General features: G+C 44.2%; 1 protein-coding gene across 1 annotated transcript; it reads left to right on the top strand.

The window, feature by feature from the left end:
* The first annotated feature begins 3,868 nt into the window (after positions 1-3,868).
* On the top strand, positions 3,869-13,918 carry LOC148508048 (uncharacterized). The gene is made up of 7 exons (XM_088445241.1): positions 3,869-4,000; positions 8,087-8,258; positions 8,572-8,763; positions 9,460-9,535; positions 9,649-9,746; positions 9,884-10,037; positions 11,852-13,918. The coding sequence occupies exons 2-7, from the start codon at positions 8,163-8,165 to the stop codon at positions 12,916-12,918; spliced, it is 1,683 nt and encodes a 560-aa protein (XP_088301367.1). The 5' UTR covers positions 3,869-4,000; positions 8,087-8,162; the 3' UTR covers positions 12,919-13,918.
* The last annotated feature ends 6,741 nt before the right edge of the window (positions 13,919-20,659 follow it).

The raw sequence follows: 20,659 nt of genomic DNA, 5'->3' as shown, positions 1-20,659 counted from the left end.
TGGGTGTGCATAATTAATACAGCAGCGTCATTGACCACGTCACTGGGTTATTTTATAGCCAGAACTGCTGGCAAGATTGTGGTAGCAAAAACCAACCACAAGAATAGCGAGCAGTTCATACGCTGGTCGATGTACTCGATTAATCTAATAAATAGCGGACATGACGTATGGTGCGAGCGGCCAGGGGGCGTTTTTAACAAATAAACGAGCGTATGTTTTGCTCGCTCGTTCAGACTTAGAGGTGTGAACAGACTGCAATTTGCGAACGGATCATTTGAATAGCCACCCCTTGTTTTTGAACGAACGACCGCAAATAGCGAACGGCTCTGAATCAGGCCCTTAGTAGGTGAGATGTTATCATCAGAAAGAGAAGTAGGGGAAAACAATAAATTTGGTTTTGATCATTTATTTTGTGAAAGTGACGGGACATTCAGACCGAGGGCCTGATTCAGCAAAGATCGCTAATGCGATCACGGCAGCGATTACGAATGCAGGTCTGCTGCAAAAATATGCTAATGTTTGCAATCACAAAGCCGTCGCAGGCCTACATAAAGACGCCCACATCCCCTATCTCACATCCGTAATACCTGGAAAGTCTACAAAAACATTGGGAACATCGAGTAACAGTGGAGTCTCACGCACGATTACAACAGGTCAGACCCTACTCAGAAATAGCTACCCTCGTTGCTCGTAGTGAGTACTTAAGCTGAGAATCCCGTCGCAGTGGCTAATTTATGCACGCCCATGTAACGGCGTTTAAACTGACAAGCATGCCTGTGTTTCTCCAACCACTCCCCCGTCACCCCCCCCAAACGCTGATGTCCTGTCACTCACTCTGCGATGGTTTTCCACGCTCTGCGATCACGCGGTGCGATCGCAGTTCTCTGTTCGCACACGTGCTCTGCGATGCATGCGCAGTACGCAATAATCGCCCATCTGCCTACGCTGTTGCAGTCGCGACCCATGCTGGATCAGGCCCTGAGATGGCAGCAAGAAGAGACACGAGAGAGGATGGAGGGCTGTCAGTCTTATCAGGATAAAGGTGGTATTAAAGATCAAATGAGCTTATTAATTAGCCAAGAGAGGAGGTGTAAAGGGAAAAGAGGAGGGGGCCAAGGACAGTTTCTATAACTACAGGCGATGACATGTAGGTATATGAGATGAGACCACTTGTCAGTCTCCAGTATATTTACTATTTTTAGTGATAGTTTTAAGAAGTGGAGATGTTGCCCATAGCGACCAATCAGATTCTACTTAACATTTAGCTAGCACCTTCTAGAAGATAATAGCCAGAATCTGATTGGTTACTATAGGCAACATCTCCTCTTCTAAAAACTCTCACTTTAGTAAATATACCCCCAGGTGTTTTATTTTTGTTGTCTTTTTCTTAACTGGCCATAAAGGCTAATTGTACTTTGAATTTCCCTTTATAATGGCTTTCCTTGTGTCTATGTTAGTATCGGCATCTACCAGTGGCTCTATGGCGTCAGGGAGTACATCAGTGGCAAACGCAGGATTTTTAGTGGAGGGTTTCTAATATATATATATATACACACACATAAACACTATATATATATATATATATATATGTATATATATATATATATACACCGTGTTTATGTGTGTGTAGATATATATATATATATACACAAACACTGTATATATGCGAGACACACACACATAGCATAAACACACAGCATTCAGTACATACACACATACTGTAGATTCCACACACCATACATACACATGCTGAAGCATACACAGCATACTTACAAAGTACAAACACACACACATAGCATACTCACAGCAGCTTTTCCTTTGATGTGTGGGCTCTGCTGCTAGCTGCGGAAGTCCTTCTAGGTGCCGGGCTGCTGGGCAGCAGCGATCCTCCCCCAGGATCTCCAGACTCCCATGCTCACTCTGGATGGTCTGTGTTGTGAAGGCGGCGTGCTGCCCGGACCTTGCCGGGTCAGCTGTCAGCGCTTCCGCGTCAGGTGATATGAAAGCCACCTGACGTGGAAGCGCTGAAAGCTAACCCTAACCGGTAGCTGAAGGGGACCTAGCCGCTACCAAACAGGCAGTGCAGTGGCCGGGCAGCTGAGCTGTCTCCGTCTCAGAAATAAGAAAAAGTGGCCCGTCATGAGGGGGGTTTCTGGGTGCTTAGAAACCCCCCCTGCGTGCGCTACTGTACATTATATAGATGCTGAGGGAATGGGTCTTGAGCCTGTATGTTCATCTCAGTCTTCTATATCACTTTTCTTCCATAAAAATGTGGCCCGATTCAGAGTTGTGCGCTAATCCCTCCCCGACTGCGACCTTTTACGCAGCTGCTATGCGAAAACAAGCAAATGTTGCAGCCACCGGGAGATGTCAGACTCCCACCTGCGTCTCTGCAAATCCAAACATCTGCGCTAAAAAGTCGCAGCATCTGCGTAAAATGTTGCAGCAACTGTGGCAGATCAGTCGATCGTCGGCCTTCTGAGTGACCCTTTGGCTAATCAGAATGGATGACGGAACTAAGACGCTGGCACCAGTGATGCTGGGTACACACTGGCAGATATATCAGCCGATTAATTGATCGGCCAATATATCGGATGCCCGACGGCCAGTGTATACCAGCGATATGTATGTGAATTACATCCTTCACCGATATATCGTATCGGTTCTGCCCGTACACTTGCAGCAGAGGCTGGGGAAGGGGGTCAGGAGAAAAGATGTTGGTTGGTCAGTGTGTATTAACAACCATCATCTGCAGATATAACTACTAGGTGTGTACCCACCTTAACGGGGGGAGGGTATGCTTTACCTGGGCTTGATGGAGATGCCCAGTGGGGTCCAGGGTCAGTTGATTGGGGAGATGTACTAAAATGTGGAGAGCAATAAAGTACCAACCAATCAGCTTCTGTCACTTTTCAAACACAATCTGTAAAGTGACACGAACTGATTGGTTGGTACTTTATCTCTGTCCACTTTATCTCTCTCACAGGCTTAGTATATATATCCCATTCTCCCCTTATATCATACTATATATAGAATCTCAATCTGTATGTAATAATGTTTCTACCCTACATTGCGTGCAGCCAACATCATGCCCCTACCCTAAGAAACCCTGCCTCTGATGTGTGAGTGGGGGTCCCCTAATGTAGTACACTCATCCTAATAATAGTACAGTACAGTTGTAGTACTATACTGGGGGTATGAACTAGGCAGGAGGGTAACAGCTTATAGGAATAGAGCTTATTTGCCATTCATGGTAGGAGCTAAGAGCGGCAGTCAACCCTTTTTGGTAGGGATGGCCATAAACCATCGATGATTCATAATCATAACCGTCGATGGTTTATGTCCGATGTTGAAAGTTTTTTCATCGATGAGGGAGAACCAGACGGTCTCCCTCCATCGATTGAAGAACATAACCAAATAGTTTTGTTTTTTTTCAAGTTGTCGGGAGTTGGGACATTTAACATAGCTCCGCCCCCCTATGGCGCGAAGCCGCGCTCCCCGGTTCTGACTGGTCCACGGGCTAGCCAGTCATGGAACAAGATTGACCATCGGTTGGTGAAACCTCATCCATTGCATAGCTGCTTAACATCGATGGTCTTTCTATTTTGCCATCGAAGACGAAAACAGTGTTAAGCATGGCTGTGGCAGCGTCCGTCCGTGGAGGAGAACGGCGGCCATATTCTCATAGCCCAGATAGGCGGCTTGTGTGACTAGTAAACATGCTGTAACTAGCGTACAGCGGACGTGTACTTTTAGTATATTTGTACCCAGAATTGGCGGCGGCCATTTTGGCATAGTCTCTGACGCATTATATTTTTTCAAATCCTGAACCTCCCTCTCATATAGCCAGTGACGACGCGGAGGGGGCGGGGCCAAAGTAACGGACACTTCCAGCTTCAGGCGCCGCTCTGCATTCAATTTCTGCCACCCTGAGAGAGCGGTCACCGCCGAGGTGTGAGGGCGTCCGGGGCTTCTCAGCGAGCAGCCGAGACGGACGGAGGTGATATACTCCTCTAATACTGTGTGTGTCATTACTCTCCTACTCCTCTGATACTGTCATTACTCTCATACGCCTTGCTCTCAACATTACTGTTGTACTCTGATACTGTCATTTCTGTATGTGATATATGATGGGGAATAACAGCTCCCAGCACACCCTGATTATTATGTGGTTTTATTATTATATGGGGAGGGGGTAACACAGCTCCCAACACACACTATGTGGTATTATATAGAGGAGAGGGTAACACAGGTTATACTTATGCTCCAACATGACCCGTGTCACCAGGTAGAATAGGCTCTGCTCCTGGACTTCCCACTTCATTGTTGTTACCTGTGTTGCACTAGTACATATATGAGGTGTTTTCAGCACAAGTAACTGCAATGATAAATGAATGGGGAGCCCAGGAGTAGGGTATCCTGCACCTGGTGGACAGGGTCCTGTTACAGGTATAAAATTAAAGTATAGGTTTAGATAAGATTGTGCACTTGGAATACCTCTTTAACACTAAAATCACGGGTCTAACCCGGGTTTGGAACACTGTTCCAACCTGGGACAGACCACGTTCACGTTGCGGCCCCGACCCTTGTTATTCCCGGCTCAGGCCGTTCACAGCGCCCCCATTTGTAGTGTAAACTTCTGTGCCAGCACTTGGAGATGACCTCTCCAAGCGCCGATGAGCTGGCTGTTAATATAAATGCTACCCGGGTTGAATTGCTGGGTCACTGGACTGGGTTATTTTTCGGGGACCAATTGACACGTTATTTGGCCAGTGTAACAGGGATTTTAAGGTTGCAAATATGTTGTTAAATATTACACAGTACAAATGAAAGTGTACCAGAGATGTACAACACTTAAAACCGTGTATGACCAACACAATTTAAATATTGTCCTGTAATCTGTGTATTATGGATCCTATAACTTTAATACAAAGGGGGGAATTTAATTGTTTTATCCCATGCTGTCTCCCAGGAGTTTGGCACCCAAAGCAGGACTTAAGATGGGTTTAGCTGTTTTACGCTGCTGAAACCTGTCTATTTGGGCAATACATGCACGATATACATGGGCGCCCAAAACCAATTCAATATCGCGCCCCCCAGGATGGTGAATTGTAATTGAATTGTGGAAATGCTGCTTCACACTCCAGTAACACCACTCTGCATTTTTCCTATATGTAGGTCTCATTCTATAGTGATCATTGTTTGTCAGGTGTGATCATTATACACAGGTCACACACCTGATACACACTGACCACTGTACACAGGTCACACAGATATCACACTGATCAATATTACACAGGTCACACACCTTATACACACTGATCACTGTACACAGGTCACACAGATATATATCTCACACCTTATACACACTGACCACTGTACACAGGTCACACTGATATATATCTCACACCTTATACACACTGACCGCTGTACACAGGTCACACTGATATATATCTCACACCTTATACACACTGACCGCTGTACACAGGTCACACTGATATATATCTCACACCTTATACACACTGACCGCTGTACACAGGTCACACTGATATATATCTCACACCTTATACACACTGACCGCTGTACACAGGTCACACTGATATATATCTCACACCTTATACACACTGACCGCTGTACACAGGTCACACTGATATATATCTCACACCTTATACACACTGACCGCTGTACACAGGTCACACTGATATATATCTCACACCTTATACACACTGACCACTGTACACAGGTCACACTGATATATATCTCACACCTTATACACACTGACCACTGTACACAGGTCACACTGATATATATCTCACCTTATACACACTGACCACTGTACACAGGTCACACTGATATATATCTCACACCTTATACACACTGACCACTGTACACAGGTCACACTGATATATATCTCACACCTTATACACACTGACTACTGTACACAGGTCACACTGATATATATCTCACACCTTATACACACTGACCACTGTACACAGGTCACACTGATGTATATCTCACTCCTTATACACACTGACCACTGTACACAGGTCACACTGATGTATATCTCACACCTTATACACACTGACCACTGTACACAGGTCACACTGATATATATCTCACACCTTATACACACTGACCACTGTACACAGGTCACACAGATATATATCTCACACCTTATACACACTGACCACTGTACACAGGTCACACTGATATATATCTCACCTTATACACACTGACCACTGTACACAGGTCACACTGATATATATCTCACCTTATACACACTGATCACTATACACAGGTCACACTGATATATATCTCACCTTATACACACTGATCACTATACACAGGTCACACTGATATATATCTCACCTTATACACACTGACCACTGTACACAGGTCACACAGATATATATCTCACACCTTATACACACTGACTACTGTACACAGGTCACACTGATATATATCTCACCTTATACACACTGACCACTGTACACAGGTCACACTGAACACTGTACACAGGTCACACCTTATACACACTGACCACTGTACACAGGTCACACTGAACACTGTACACAGGTCACACCTTATACACACTGACCACTGTACACAGGTCACACTGAACACTGTACACAGGTCACACCTTATACACACTGACCACTGTACACAGGTCACACTGATATTGGTGTTCCCACTAGGCTGCTCCCTAACTCACTGCCTGATTTTTAGTGGCACACTGCGCCCTGCCCTTAGAGCTGTGCCCCCCTAGAGCAACCTGCCATTCCTGCCTGCAGGCCAGTGTCCCGCGGGTGGGACGAGTGGTGGTTTCTGATCGGCGCTGGGTGAATACATGCTATGCCCACAGCATCTATTCAGTGAGGGGAACGCTTGGGGGAAGCCCAGCACCTCGGTAAGTGCTGGTTACATCCACAATAGCGACGAATTGGAGAAGTGTCACAAGGACACGCCTTCTTTTCAGGAGTATGCGTGTGCAGGGAAACACTGGCCTGGTGTGAACACTAGATATCGCACCTTATATACACATCACTGTACATATGTCACACAGATATCGCACACCTGACACACACTGTTATTAGTGTGACCTGTGTACAGTGATCAGTGTGGTATCAGTGTAACCCGTGTATCAGGTGTGAGATTAGTGTGACCTGTGTATAGTAGCGCTCCCTCTAGGCTGATTTAGCGGGGTGCCACGCAGTGGGCGATTTCAAAAGGACAGAATGCGCCCTGCCCTTTTGGTGGTGCCATGCTAAAACAGGCCCGGTGCCAGTGACCTGTGGGTGGGAAAAATAGCGGTGCAGAGATCACTACTGGTGAATAGATTCCATGCGGATGGCATCTACTTAGAGAGGGGAGAGCTTGAGGGCAGTTTTATGAAAAGAGACCGTGCCTTAAAGACACCCCCTCCCCCCTTCCTATCTTGTGGCAACGCGCCTTTTTTTTTATCCTTTTTTGTTCCGAAATTGTCTATTTGTAGAATTAAAGCATAGTGAAAATTAACTATATATCAGTTCAGTTATCTGTACCATATTTCAAGTGTAGTAAATGACACTAAATTTTGTGTCTGCAAGGATCAGGAGTCCTGACTAGGGATGCCTTCGGTGGTATTACCATTGTTGGTAACCAACTAGTTAAATGATGTCCATCGATGGCTTCACCAACCGATGTTCATCTGGTTTTTGATTGGCCTGTGGGCCAATCAGAACCTGGGGGGGGGGGGGGGGGGGGGGCAGAACTATGCTCTGCGTAACTGCACCTTGTAAAAAAAAAGTTTTTGCTTTGACATCGATGGAGGGAAACCATCTGGTTCTCCCTCCATCGAGGGCAAAAGCATTCAACATCAGCCATAAACAATCGATGATTATGAATTGTTGATGGCCATCCCTAGTTCTGACCTCAAGCAGTGTAACCTTATGCATAATGGCATTACGCGCATCTTGTGTCTGAGGAGTCTTATGGAGCTTGAACATTAGGATCTCAAACACTTAGCAGGGTTCTATGGCTCGGTAAAAAAGAATACTTAATATGTAATGTGTACATTTGTGATGTTTATAAGTATTTTTATTCTTAGACCATTGAGTTTTGAGGAACCAGAGCATCTTTACTAGAAGCCACATTAGGGTGAGACCCTCATCCTATCACTGAGGATGGACAAATCACTGAGGATGGACAAACACAGGATTCACAAGAGTGAAAAGATATTAAATCTCACTTTGGAAATCATCTGCCTGCTCACTGGGGAGGTGAGAGGTTCTAGGAGTCTCACTCTTATCTCTATTACTAACACAGGGACCTGACTGGGGAAGTGAGGGAGTCTGGGAGTGTCTGTGACATTCCGTATTTGTATTAAACCCTAAGATATATATGGGCAAACAAAGGTAATTTATTTGGGACCTGGAAGAGGTTTTAGTTTATATAGAATCTCTGTGATAAGGGGGCGTTTTACACATCAGTTAATGTGTAGGAACCAGTGAGTGAATATTTGTGGTCATCAAGAGACCTATTTCTATACAGATTTTTTGTTTTTAATATTTGTGACTATCTCCTAATATATAGGATTATACAGTTGTGAAGAAGTGTCAGGAGCCTGTGAAACAACGCCGCAAACATCCACGCGCGGCCAAAAAATTGAGTAAGACCCAGAGCCCCATCACAGTGTCTCCACCACACTCACTGATACATGAGAGAGACAATGACCAGAAGATCCTGGAACTCACCAACAAGATCATTCAGCTGCTGACTGGAGAGGTGACTGCTGGGAATGGGACATTATACAGTAACACCAGGGGATGTGTCTGGGTGATGACTGGAGAGATGACTGCTGGGAATGGGACATTATATAGTAACACCAGGGGATGTGTCTGGCTGATGACTGGAGAGGTGAATGCTGGGAATGGGACATTATATAGTAACACCAGGGGATGTGTCTGGCTGATGACTGGAGAGGTGAATGCTGGGGATGGGGCATTATACAGTAACACCAGGGGATGTGTCTGGGTGATGACTGGAGAGGTGACTGCTGGGAATGGGACATTATACAGTAACACCAGGGGATGTGTCTGGGTGGGGATGTAGTCGGCATGCGAGATGCTGTCTGAATACTGGCGCTGAAATCCCGACCAGTCAGGAACCCAGCACCAGTATCCCGAAGGTAAGTATCAGGGTGTTGGGGGGAGGTTAGCGTTAGGTAGCGGGGTTAGGCACTGGGAGGGTTAGGATTAGGGTGCATAGAGGGGGAGGATAAGTTTAGGGCTTAGGGGGAGACTTACCATTAGTTCCTGTGGGTGTTGAGATTTTGGCTGTCGGGATGCTGCTGTCAGTATTCTGACTAGTGGCATCCCGATGGCCGAGATTTCATACTGATTCTGTCTGGGTGATGACTTTATTATTGTGTCAGGTTCCTATAAGGTGTCAGGATGTCACTGTTTATTTCTCTATATACAGGAGGAGCAGTATATAGAGGAACAGGAAGAACTGTTCGAGGAAACAGTGGAGACTTGCCAGCCCCTCACAATATTGGGTAAGACTATGCATGAATTTATTTCAAAGAGGAGAACCATTTTTATGTTCTCTTATATAAACCCATATAATTACATATAAACCAAGGTCTCATTCACTGTGTGTCTCCTACAGATGAAGCCAGTAAGAGAGATACCCCAGAGAGATGTCCCCGGTCTCCTTATACCCAGGATTGTACAGAGGAGAATCCCAGGACCCCACAGGAGGATCAGGTAGGTGGGATTCATGTTATTACTTTTCTCTATAAGATCTGTAGAGCAGCTGTCGGTCATACACTGGTATCTTCTATATCATTTTACTAAATGACAAATTACTGAAGTGTTATTTTACTCTTTTGTATGTCAATTAGGATGACGACTTGCCTGTTAATGTAGATGATACAGAGGGAGAAGAGGAGGAACCCTTGACTATTTTAAAGCTAGAAGATATAGAGGAAGAGGAGGAGATGTATGTGGGGGATGACCAGCAGTGTGAGGAGGAAATCCCTACAGCTATCAGCACAGGTGAGTAATCACTTATTACAGAGCAGAGTCACATAGCTGATAAATAATCAGCTGCCCAGTGGGGGAGTCTGGAGCCCTTCGCTCTATCTGGTTCCTGCGCTCTTCATGTCGCTATGTGCTACCAGCAAAGAGCTCTCCTCTTAACTCTTCTGTGGTGGGTTTCATACATGAGTATAGTGACCTCGCTGTGGAAATTATATCATTGATCAGTGGGATGAGAGCACATGTGACATTACCCATGATCCTCCCTGTGCAGAAATAGCAGTATTTTTGGGTGTGGTATATCGTGTCAATTTATCCACCTCACTAGGTCGTCGTGTCTGCACTTTTTTTTTTTCTGTGCTTCTTACACAGATCTTTCAACCATGCCAGTATAACAGCTTACCAATATTTCTATATGTGGTACTTGATTTTGATATTTTTTGTGTAAATTCATTTTATGGTGATCCTAAGGTGCATTAATAAGGGCAAACATGGGCATTGGTGGCAATATTTTATTGTCAAAAAAATCTAGCTCTGTGGATTTCAGACCGAAGAATCCCACCCACTCCTCTGCTTCAAACTTCCCCTTACCGATGGGCTTGGCATGGTGTAGTAAAGACTTCTGTTATAGGCTTTGTGCCTGCAGCGACTGGCAGAGCGTGTAACTAGAGTTGACCATGTTGATCACTGTGCCACCTTCAGTCTATACCTCTCCTTTAGCACTCTGGATGTGGAAATATATTGTCACTCTCACGCACATACTCACCTTGCCGCAGAAGACCCGGCTCCTGACGCTGAAGACACCGCTTCGAAAGATAGCTATTTAAGGACTAATTAAGCTAATTGGAAACGTCCAATTGCTTAATTAGCCCTCAGGTGGGGTGACTTCAGACAGAGCAAGTCCTACCAACTTGCCATACCCTGCAGGGTGTTTTTGTTGTTTGATTTTGTTGATTGTTTTTGTTGTGTCTTACTTTATTTTTTTTAAAGTTAATATCAAGCTTGCCATTAGATAAACACCCCCCCCCCCCCCCACCCCCCCCCCCCCCACCGCTTTGTGTCTGTGCTCATTTCTACATGTAAATTGATACGGCAGCAAATATTCCTGGATCCTCACTTGCTGTAAAATGTTTACTAATGTATTACATTTGAAAACTACAGTCTGTTCTATAAAACAATATTGCAGCAAACACAATAAAATATGCATAATACATACATACCAAATGAAAGGTGAGGGATAATAATGAAAAAAGTAATTGCTGATTTCTCCCTTATATATTCCAACTTGAGTTTGGCACAATTACCTGTTCGATGTACAGGATATCCGACTTAGAAATAGTGGTGGGATTGGTGGATAACCTGATCATCCATTTGCCAGCATTAGTTTCATATAACAATTGTGTACGGTTCAGCAATTTTACTTTTCGAATGTAAATTACACAAATAAAAGGTTTTGGTGCGAGAGGGGAGTGCAGTCCCTGAAGTCAGGTGGCTACCTGACTACCAGGGGGCTTTTGAAGACTAACTGGAAGCTGACCTAGATGACACCATAATATGGGCTCGGATAGAGGAATTTTATACAGCAAATAGATGTTAGCCAGGAGCGTTCCAGCGCATTTCCATAAACCCGCTAACCTACACCCAGGGAATCATTTGATCCAGACTGGATTAAATGGGTATAAAACTGGGGCCCAAGAGAAATGTGACCACACACTTGCATAAACACAGCTTAATATGTAAGCTAGTGAGTTTTCAAGTATAACTTGCAACATCTTGAATTTACCCTGTGGATGGTTATGGAGAGAAATATATATTTTTTTCTTTTTATTTAGATGAACATAACACCAGGAATGCTTCAGAGGAAGCTTTAGCTCCAGACTGTGAAGTAGAAGGTAATGACATCACGCTAGATCCAACAGAAGACAGCCCTACTACCCCAATTATAGATCCACTACGTCACAGTGCGGATACAGTGTCTGATCCCGATTATCACATGGGTTATTCTCTTAATGACGCAGATATTGATACCTATATTAGAGCTCTTGGAGTAGAATATCTATTTCCCAGTTCTGTAGACGGTAACTGTTTTACCCAGAGCACAAGTCTTTCTACCTATCTGTCAGCTGAGATGGGCGAAGAGCCATTCCCACGTTCTGGCCGCAAAAAATATACCAGAGACAAATCGAAAGCCGTACCGCGCAAGAGACAACCCCCAGGTGAGAAGACAGTGCCGTGCCTTGAGTGTGGCAAATGCTTTAACCGTCAATCGCATCTTGTTGTACACTTGAGACTTCACACAGGTGAGCGGCCCTTTGCCTGCTCTGTGTGTGAGAAGAGTTTTGCTTACAAATCGGCTCTTGTCACGCACGAGAGATTTCACAGCGGCGAGAGGCCGTATGCATGTTCCGAGTGTGGGAAATGTTTTGGAAGTATATCGCAGCGTAACGTACATCAGAGAGTTCACACAGGAGAGAAGCCATTTTTATGTGCCGAATGCGGGAAATGTTTTGGAAGTATGTCACAGCGTAACGTACATCAGAGAGTTCACACAGGCGAGAAGCCATTTTTATGCACACAGTGCGGGAAATGTTTTGCACAGAAATATACTCTTGTTGGTCACCAGAGAACTCACACCGGTGAGAAGCTGTTTTCTTGTGCCGAATGCGGGAAACATTTTGGATCGAAAGGACAACTTACTGAGCATGAGAGAAGTCACACAGGTGAGAGGCCGTTTCCATGTGCCGAGTGTGGGAAACGTTTCGCCTATAGACAACTCCTTACTGCACATGTGAGAAAACACACGGGTGAGAAGCCATTTGTATGCACGGTGTGCGGGAAATCTCTTGTGAACAAATCGAATCTAATCGCACATCAGAAACTTCACACACGTAAAAAGTGATTCTCATGTTCTTGTGAGAATGGATAGAAATGAGATCTTGTTAGATGTTTCCCAACCTTAGTCCTCAACGCCCACTAACAGTCCCAGTATTCAGGATAGCCATACTTGATCACAGATGACTAAATCAAATAATGTAGTCACTAGTGATCAAGTATGGGTATTCTTAAAACCTGGACTGTTGGGGGTCAATATGCCACTCTTGGCCTAATCGTGCCCAGGATTCCTTGGTTTTGTGCACACAGACCTATCCGGCAGCAAATAATAATCGGCAAGCCTGGAGGTACCGTGAGCAGCGATGATATTACCAGCTATGTGGATGGCACAGGTGCAGTAGCACAGATGAGGTGGTGTTTTGTTCTCCCTGCTTCAGTCAAACTTCAGCTTAGGAGGGAATGTATCAAAGAGCTCATTACAACCAATCAGTTTCTATATAGAGTTTAACAAATAGAATAAATAAAATAGGTAGAAGCTGATTGGTTGCTACAGATATCTTCTACCATCAGTCAATATTGCCACCATCATGATCCGACAACTGTGGAAACAAAGACTTCTCTCTGTGTGGCTGTTCTTTGCCTTTAAAGAGACAATGCTCTACTACTTTCCTTAGGGAAGAGGATGATCGTATGAAGATCTATTTTTGAATTGTAAAGGTGCATACACACTGTCAGATGAACGATCTGACCAACGATTTGAACTACGAAAGATTTTTGACTGCATTAAAATGAATGGAATTGTTCAAATCTGACTGCAAACACATCAGATATCGTTATCTGACCATCGGGAACGCTCATTGTTCAGATATGAATGATTTTTTAAATCGTTATCGTTCAGATCTGAAGAAAAATCTGACGGTGTGTATGCACCATAACTTTGTGATGTTTGTACTGATATTGTCATTGTAACATCTTCTAGTTGTATTTTATCTGTGTTTTTAATCGTGACCGTTTTATATTTTTAATTCTCTACTAAATAAAAAAAATAAAAATAAACGCTAAATGAATGGCGCTAAGTTCCAAATTGTCAAATCCTCTCCCCCTTGATCTCGTCATGAAAGGTGAGTTCAAGGAATCGGAATGCTGACTACCTCAAACATGGCTGCTTGACAGAAGCCCCTGCTCAGGGTCATTAGACACTAGCGGTGATTTGTGGGTTTGATGCAGCGCAGGTAGCAGTTTACATTTTAACTTAATATTTTTTTTTAAATTTGGATGTAAATATTTATGGCAAAATGTCTAAATTTATGATAGAACTGTGTGATGTCATTGGAGGCGGTATGGTGTAGTAATGGGCGGGGCAGGTTTCGGGAAGGGACAAATTAAAAAGAGCAGCCAATTTGGTACCACAGCTTGTATTGCTATTATAAAAAAAAAAATGTAGTCTGTTATCTGTGTCGTGTCTACATATCCAATCCAGCCTTTTTAGGATGGAGGAAAAGCCGCAGATACTTCAGATGTGTCCTCATACCCTATTGTTGCAGGAGCTCCAAATGGCCCTACGTGGTGCAGAAGGTGTTGTGGTCCTCAACCTGCACCAAGAGTCTCTTTGCTTGGTCGTGCATCTCCATGTCACAACGCGACATCACTAATTTTATACGTGGCACTCTTATATCTGTGTGTGCGTCTGACTCTGGATCTACACGAAGTGCTACGATTCAGTGGTTGCAGCTTTTTTCCTTGCCAAATTCCGTTGTGTTTAGTATACAGATTAGACTCTGTCACACACAAATATAGAAGTGTCGTACTTCTACTTCAGGGTCCATAGGGGGTCCACCGGGTTGACCTTGGGGTATAGGTTGGGAACCAAATCCGGGCACCACGCAGTTAAAGCTTTTAGCTCCCAGGATGCACTTGGGTCCACAGCAACACTTGTAAGTGTCGGGCTCTGCCTTTTGGGACTGTCCTCAACTCCACCGGGGTTTACCAGCCTTATGGATTTTCTGACAGTTCACCTGTTCAGTGTATCCGAATGCTCCTTTCTCTGGACGGTCTCCTGCTTTTAGCAGGATCACCAAGGTACTTTCCCGCCAGGTCCGGATAACCGTGGCTTCTTCTCGGCACAGATAATTAGTCAACGGAGAAAAAGTCCTCCCTGCATCCCTCACAGGGTTTTCTTCATCTGGGAGCACTGCTGGATTCTCAGAATCTGAGAATTTTTCTGGCGTAAGACAAGATCTCCACTCTTCAACTTGGAGTGTGCGGATATCTACGCAGTCGACATATGTCATTACTCTTTGTGATGCGCGGTCTACCAGAGTGTCTACCTTTTGGTAGGGTGGAATGTGCTCAGTTCCATTCCAGGCCTTGCCATAATTGACTCCCCTCCAGGTGGATTGAGTTTTTTCCATCGGATCGCTGTTCGAACGATGATACTTTCTCCGGAGGCGAGTTGGTCTCTGTCCGGGTGGCTATGGCCATCTCGTCCAGGGTGTTCTTTGCTACAGACAGTGTCTGGTTCGCATTCGTTTCGGGGCAGTTGGACGTCTGTCGCTTCTGCCCTGCCACTTAACTTGTTGATACTTTAGGCTGTCTTGGACCTTCACTCTGGCCTAACCCATATGTCACGGTAAACCTGAATAGGTTCAGTCCGACAGTGTCACAACAGTGGCTTCCATCTAGGCAACACTGGTAGTTGGGTGGCAATGTCAGGAATGTCATCCATTCTGACATAGTCCAAGGGTCTTCTCCTGGCCAACTCTGCAGTGTTTATTCCCGGAGCTCTCCATTGGGAAGCTGGCTTCCTCAGCCGTCACGACGTGCATCCCGGGGACTAGTCTCTTCTCCAAGAGAGGTTTCAACTCCTGGTGAGCAGAGGGGGCCTCCCTGAGGGGATTGATCCTCATGGCCTTCTGACTCTATCACACATTACCGGTGTTACAGTCCAGCTCTAGGAGTACTGAAGCTACCTTCAGTGACTCTTTGTCAGTGAAGTGGTCCTTCCACTTTGTGTACCTGTGTCCTCCGGTCTCCCTTCTTCCTCGAGGTCTTCGGAAGTTTAATTTGAGACGGAGGGGCTTTCCTTCTGGGGGCTCCAGTTCGTCCCAGACATCACTGGTACTAAGATTTTCGGAGTCTCCTCATCGATGCTCCGTTCCTACTGCTTCACTATCTGGACCTGTTGTCTCAGGGTCCTTGTTTTTCCCTGGATCGTTTGTCTTTGACTGCGCCTCTACTGTGGTCCTAGGGCTTCCCTGGCTCTGTCTTCATTGAGATGTTTAGAGCAGATAGGCCAGACTTTGCTGGGATCTGCCACGGACTGTGGCATACATAATTCTTATGGTATCGTACCTGTCGATACGATCCTCCGGTGTCCAGGATTTCCAGATATTCTGGCGTTCCTTCCGGCTGGCTTGGGTTTCACCTTTGGCCTGGCCTTCCTGACACTGCAGATCTCTACACTGTTTGTATGGTTAAGATATGGAATTGCTCCGCTCTGGTATCCAGTTCATCCTTTGGAGTGTTTTCTGGATTATGCCTCCACTTGTCCTCCCTAGGGACTCCTGGGGAGTTAGTAGTGGTTCTTTGTTCCCTCCGGGGACTGTCAATGGAACCGCTGGTTGTGATCGCCATTACATGGTCTATTGTTTAATATATATATATATATATATCTCTCTCCCTCTCCCTCCCAGGAGAGTGTCTGAATTGGGAGCATTCTCATGTGGCTCCCTCTTCTGGAGGGCATCATGTCAGGATGTGAGTTGCTCTTGCCCTGTGTTTCTTCTTAGAGTGGTTTTTAGGTTCCATATTATTCTGGAACTTATGGTACGGCCATTCAGTCCCCAGTCCTCTCGGCTGGTGTGGCCTCATTGACTGTGGTCCGGCCTCTTTGGCTTTATGTGATCCGTTCAAGTTCCTTCTGGTAATCGGACTCCTTGTTGGTGGTCTGCGGTTTCTGGTTTTCACAGGAAACGATGGCCGGCCTATAATGAAATGTTGGCTGGATGGCCTCGTATGTCTTCCTCAGGGGCCTACCCATGGGTGGGCATTTCTGTCGTTGAGGCTTGTTTTTTCTCGGGCCATGTAACCCTCGTGGGCGGCTCGTTATGGCGCCTCGGCTGTTTTGTCTTACTAGGTGTCCACGTGGTCTTCTGTCCATACCTTTTTAAGGTTCTAGGCATTGGTTTCCTTTGCCTCTCAGGATGCTTCCTTTTTGGCGACTGATTCTCCTCTCAGCACAGGAGTGTCCCCACCCTTGGTTGAACTGCTTTGGGACATCCCCAAGGTCAACCCTATGGACCCTGAAGTAGAAAACAAGAGATATGGTAAGAACTTACCTTTGTTATCTCTGTTTCTACGAAGTCCATAGGGTCCACAGGGCGCCCGCCCTGACGCACCTGGCTTCATATGGGCTGTGTTACTGGTCACTGGTTTCCCGTTTCCTTTTCTGTGAGTATGGTTCTAGAGTGTTCCAGTTTTCTCTCTTTTTCTCTCCTCCTCCGCCCTTTGGCTACTTACAAACTGAGGTGCCTCTGGCTTGGGGGTGGGGTTATAGGGAGAGTGGACCCAAGTGCATCCTGGGAGCTAAAAGCTTTAACTGTGTGGTACCCGGATTTGGTTCCCAACCTATACCCCAAGGTCAACCCTGTGGACCCTATGGACTTGGTAGAAACAGAGATAACAAAGGTAAGTTCTTACCATATCTCTTGTTATCAAATTCAGAACAGTCTCGCGAAGTGGATTTGTTGCAATTAAAACAGACATTCGGGCGAAAATGAGGTGACACAGCTCAGTCTGATCTTTTTCCATAATGTGACCCTACTAACAATAAAACCATTCAAAAACAAAGAGATTAAATTTTTAAGGAAAAAAACTGAAATATAAAGCCTACGTCACCATGACTAGACCCCCTGGGCCCAGCAGTGGATACAGCCACCCCGTGCATGACAGTAGGTATGGTAACCCTTCTATATTGAGCTGTGTAGTCTGCTCCAAACACATCTCAAAGTTAATGCCAGAAAGTCCACATAAATATAATAATTTGATAGTACACAAAAAGGTTATGGAAATTAAATACAATTTATTAGTTTGAAATGTATCTTTAAGAACATAGTTGGCGAATCAATAAATAAATGTGTACTGTATATGTGAGTAATGTAGTAAATATAGAAGGTTAGTAATCTATATGGATGGATTGAGTCCAAAATCCAATTCTTACTGGTGCCGTCCTGTAGATTAGTTGGTTTATTTGGGTGTTACCTTTGTTAAAATGCTAAATTAAAGTGGTATGAAGAAGGGAGATCTTGTGGGATGAGCACATCGGGATGCTTTATATAACAAACATTTTACTCTGAGACAACGAGCTAGATTTGGGGGGGGGGGGAGAGAATAGAGTCAGATCGCTGAAGCCGGAATCCTGACACCTATCAATACCACGCTGCAATCCAGAAGGTAAGCACTTTGGTAAGGGGGGTTGTTAGGGTGAGGTCCTATGGAGAGGGTTTGGTTAGGCTTACTTACCTGGGGGTGCTGGTGCTGTAACCTGCTCGGGATCCCGAGCACATCTTGATTGGTGCCCTCAGATGTAGCCTTGAAGATCTCTAGGGTGAGATTTAAAGTTTTCACTGCCGAGTTTTATCACTCTTGTCCTGAGGCCATTTTTGGCATTAGCACAACGTTGGGTTGTTTTTTTTTTTTTTTTTTGGGTGGTTGGGAGAATGTGGTGGGTTTATGCAGTACCCACACATCAAGTAAAATGTAACCAAAGTGGTCACAAAAAAAATAAGATTGCAGTTTCAATTAACAAAAAACTATTTTTTTTTAAATTCTTAAGTTCTTTCCAAAATAGCATAAAGCAGGCGTTTTCGGTTACACACAAAAAATGCACCCAATTGGTTTTGTATTTTGCATTTTTTTCCCCCCTCAATTTTAACTTTTAGGGGCATATTCAATCGAGGTCGAGAATAGCAAGGTTTTTCCTGTAGGTGTGGGATTCTTGCTATTCAATTAGATGCAGGGTTTTTTTTTTTGTATTTTGAGCACCTCCAGAGCAAGTCTGTTTTTTTTTTTCTTTTCCTTTAAAAATGTTAATTTTAGGAAAATCAGCAGGACTTGCTCAGGGACCCCTGTTTCCAATTAGCTTGATTAGTCATCAATTACTCAACTTCCTAAGAGCTGGCCTAGTGTCTTCAATCTGGTTTGTCAAAATACGAGGGTTGCCCAAAAAGTAATGCTCATAACTCTGAAATAATATGCAACATTTATTTGAAACTTTGTCAGTTTGTAGTTTAGTATGTCTGCTAGCTATACATGTAGTTTTGTTTAGGTAGTCCAAGAAATACCATGGAATCCAAGATGAAACAAAGAGCCGTCATTGAATTTCTGGAAAAAGAAGGCTGCAATCCTACAGAAATCCACGGAAGACTGAAAAAAGTGTAGGGCGAGCATACAATTGACTATAGCAATGTCAGAAGGTGGATGAAGCGGGAGAATCGTCTGTGTGCGACAAACCTCGTGGTGGCAGACCATCAACTGCAGTGGCAGCAGAGAACCGACACAAAGATGATTCAGAAAGACCGTTGTGTGACCATCAGAGATATTAGTGATGAATGTAGCCATGGCACTGTAGAAACACTAATCAATGATTTGGGATATCGTAAAGTGGGTGCTAAATGGGTTCCAAAGCAATTAACCAGGGATCATAAGGCCCAGAGGGTGGAAGTGTGCAATGACCTTTTGACCAACTTTGAAGCCAACCCTGAGACATTTTTGGAAAATAACTGCAGGAGATAAGACCTGGGTATTCTTTTATAACTCAAACAAAGGCCCAATCAAAGCAATGGGACACCCAAGTTCACCTAGGCCAAAAAAGTTTAAATCAGCGATCCGTAAACAAAGTCATGGCCACATTCTTCTGGGATTGCCGAGGTGTTATTCTCATCGATTACTTGGAACCAAACCAATCAAAGAAGCTATCTGCAAAAAAAAAAGGTCAACAAGTCAAATGTCATCTTACACCACGACAATGCCAGACATCACACTTCGATGGTACATCTGCGGCCATTGGCAAAATGGGGTGGGCAATAATGCCACATCCCACCATACAGTCCTGATTTGGCCCCTTCTGACTTCCATCTGTTTGGCCCTCTCAAATACTATCTCCGGGGTCAACATTTTGAAGACATAGAGGTTGTTAAAACCGCCATACATTCCTGAGTCAAACACCAACCACTGGAATTTTTACAAAGTGGATTCACAGCTTGGGTTGAGAGGCGGAGAAAATGTTTGAGGGCAGATGGTGAATTTTTTGAGTAGAGTCATTCTGTTACTAAGACTTCAAAGTATTTTACTGCAAATTTTCAAATCTGTATCTATAATACAATGAGTTGTGAGCATTTAGGCATTACTTTTTGAACAACCCTCGTATCATCCTTAGCTTTTCTGAAATAAATTGGATAGGATTTTTATTTACTATTTGAAAAACATATCAAATGAAAAACAATGTTCTTTTTATTTACTATACTCAATCATCCTTTATTTAATTTCTGTTGAGTTTGTGGACTTTATCACATTTTTGCTCACAATAATTAAGTTGAGAAGTAAAATGCACTCATTTTTGTCTGACAAAACATGATTTATGTTAATACAAAAATAACATGGCTTATGTCTCAAAATGTATTGCCGTGACTATAATTGTAGATGAAGGTCAATGTAAAAAAAAGAAATGTATTCTATGTTCTTACCTGAAAAACACATAGTAACCAATACAATATGTAGCATATATAATGGTGCTTAAGATAAGTGAGACA

The sequence above is a fragment of the Taudactylus pleione genome, unplaced genomic scaffold (genome assembly GCF_031769625.1).
Source record: "Taudactylus pleione unplaced genomic scaffold, aTauple2 ptg000377l, whole genome shotgun sequence".
Lineage (NCBI taxonomy): Eukaryota > Metazoa > Chordata > Amphibia > Anura > Myobatrachidae > Taudactylus > Taudactylus pleione.
The sequence above is the reverse complement of the archived record's forward strand: the minus strand, read 5'-3'. Positions and strand labels throughout refer to the sequence as shown.

What these genes read in the sequence shown, in the direction of transcription:
- LOC148508048 (XM_088445241.1), top strand. Translation starts at nt 8,163, where the DNA reads ATGGACAAATCACTGAGGATGGACAAACACAGGATTCACAAGAGTGAA. An exon ending in CCAGCCCCTCACAATATTGG is followed by an intron (nt 9,536 to 9,648) that starts GTAAGACTATGC and finishes TGTCTCCTACAG; the next exon opens with ATGAAGCCAGTAAGAGAGAT. An exon ending in CCCTACAGCTATCAGCACAG is followed by an intron (nt 10,038 to 11,851) that starts GTGAGTAATCAC and finishes CTTTTTATTTAG; the next exon opens with ATGAACATAACACCAGGAAT.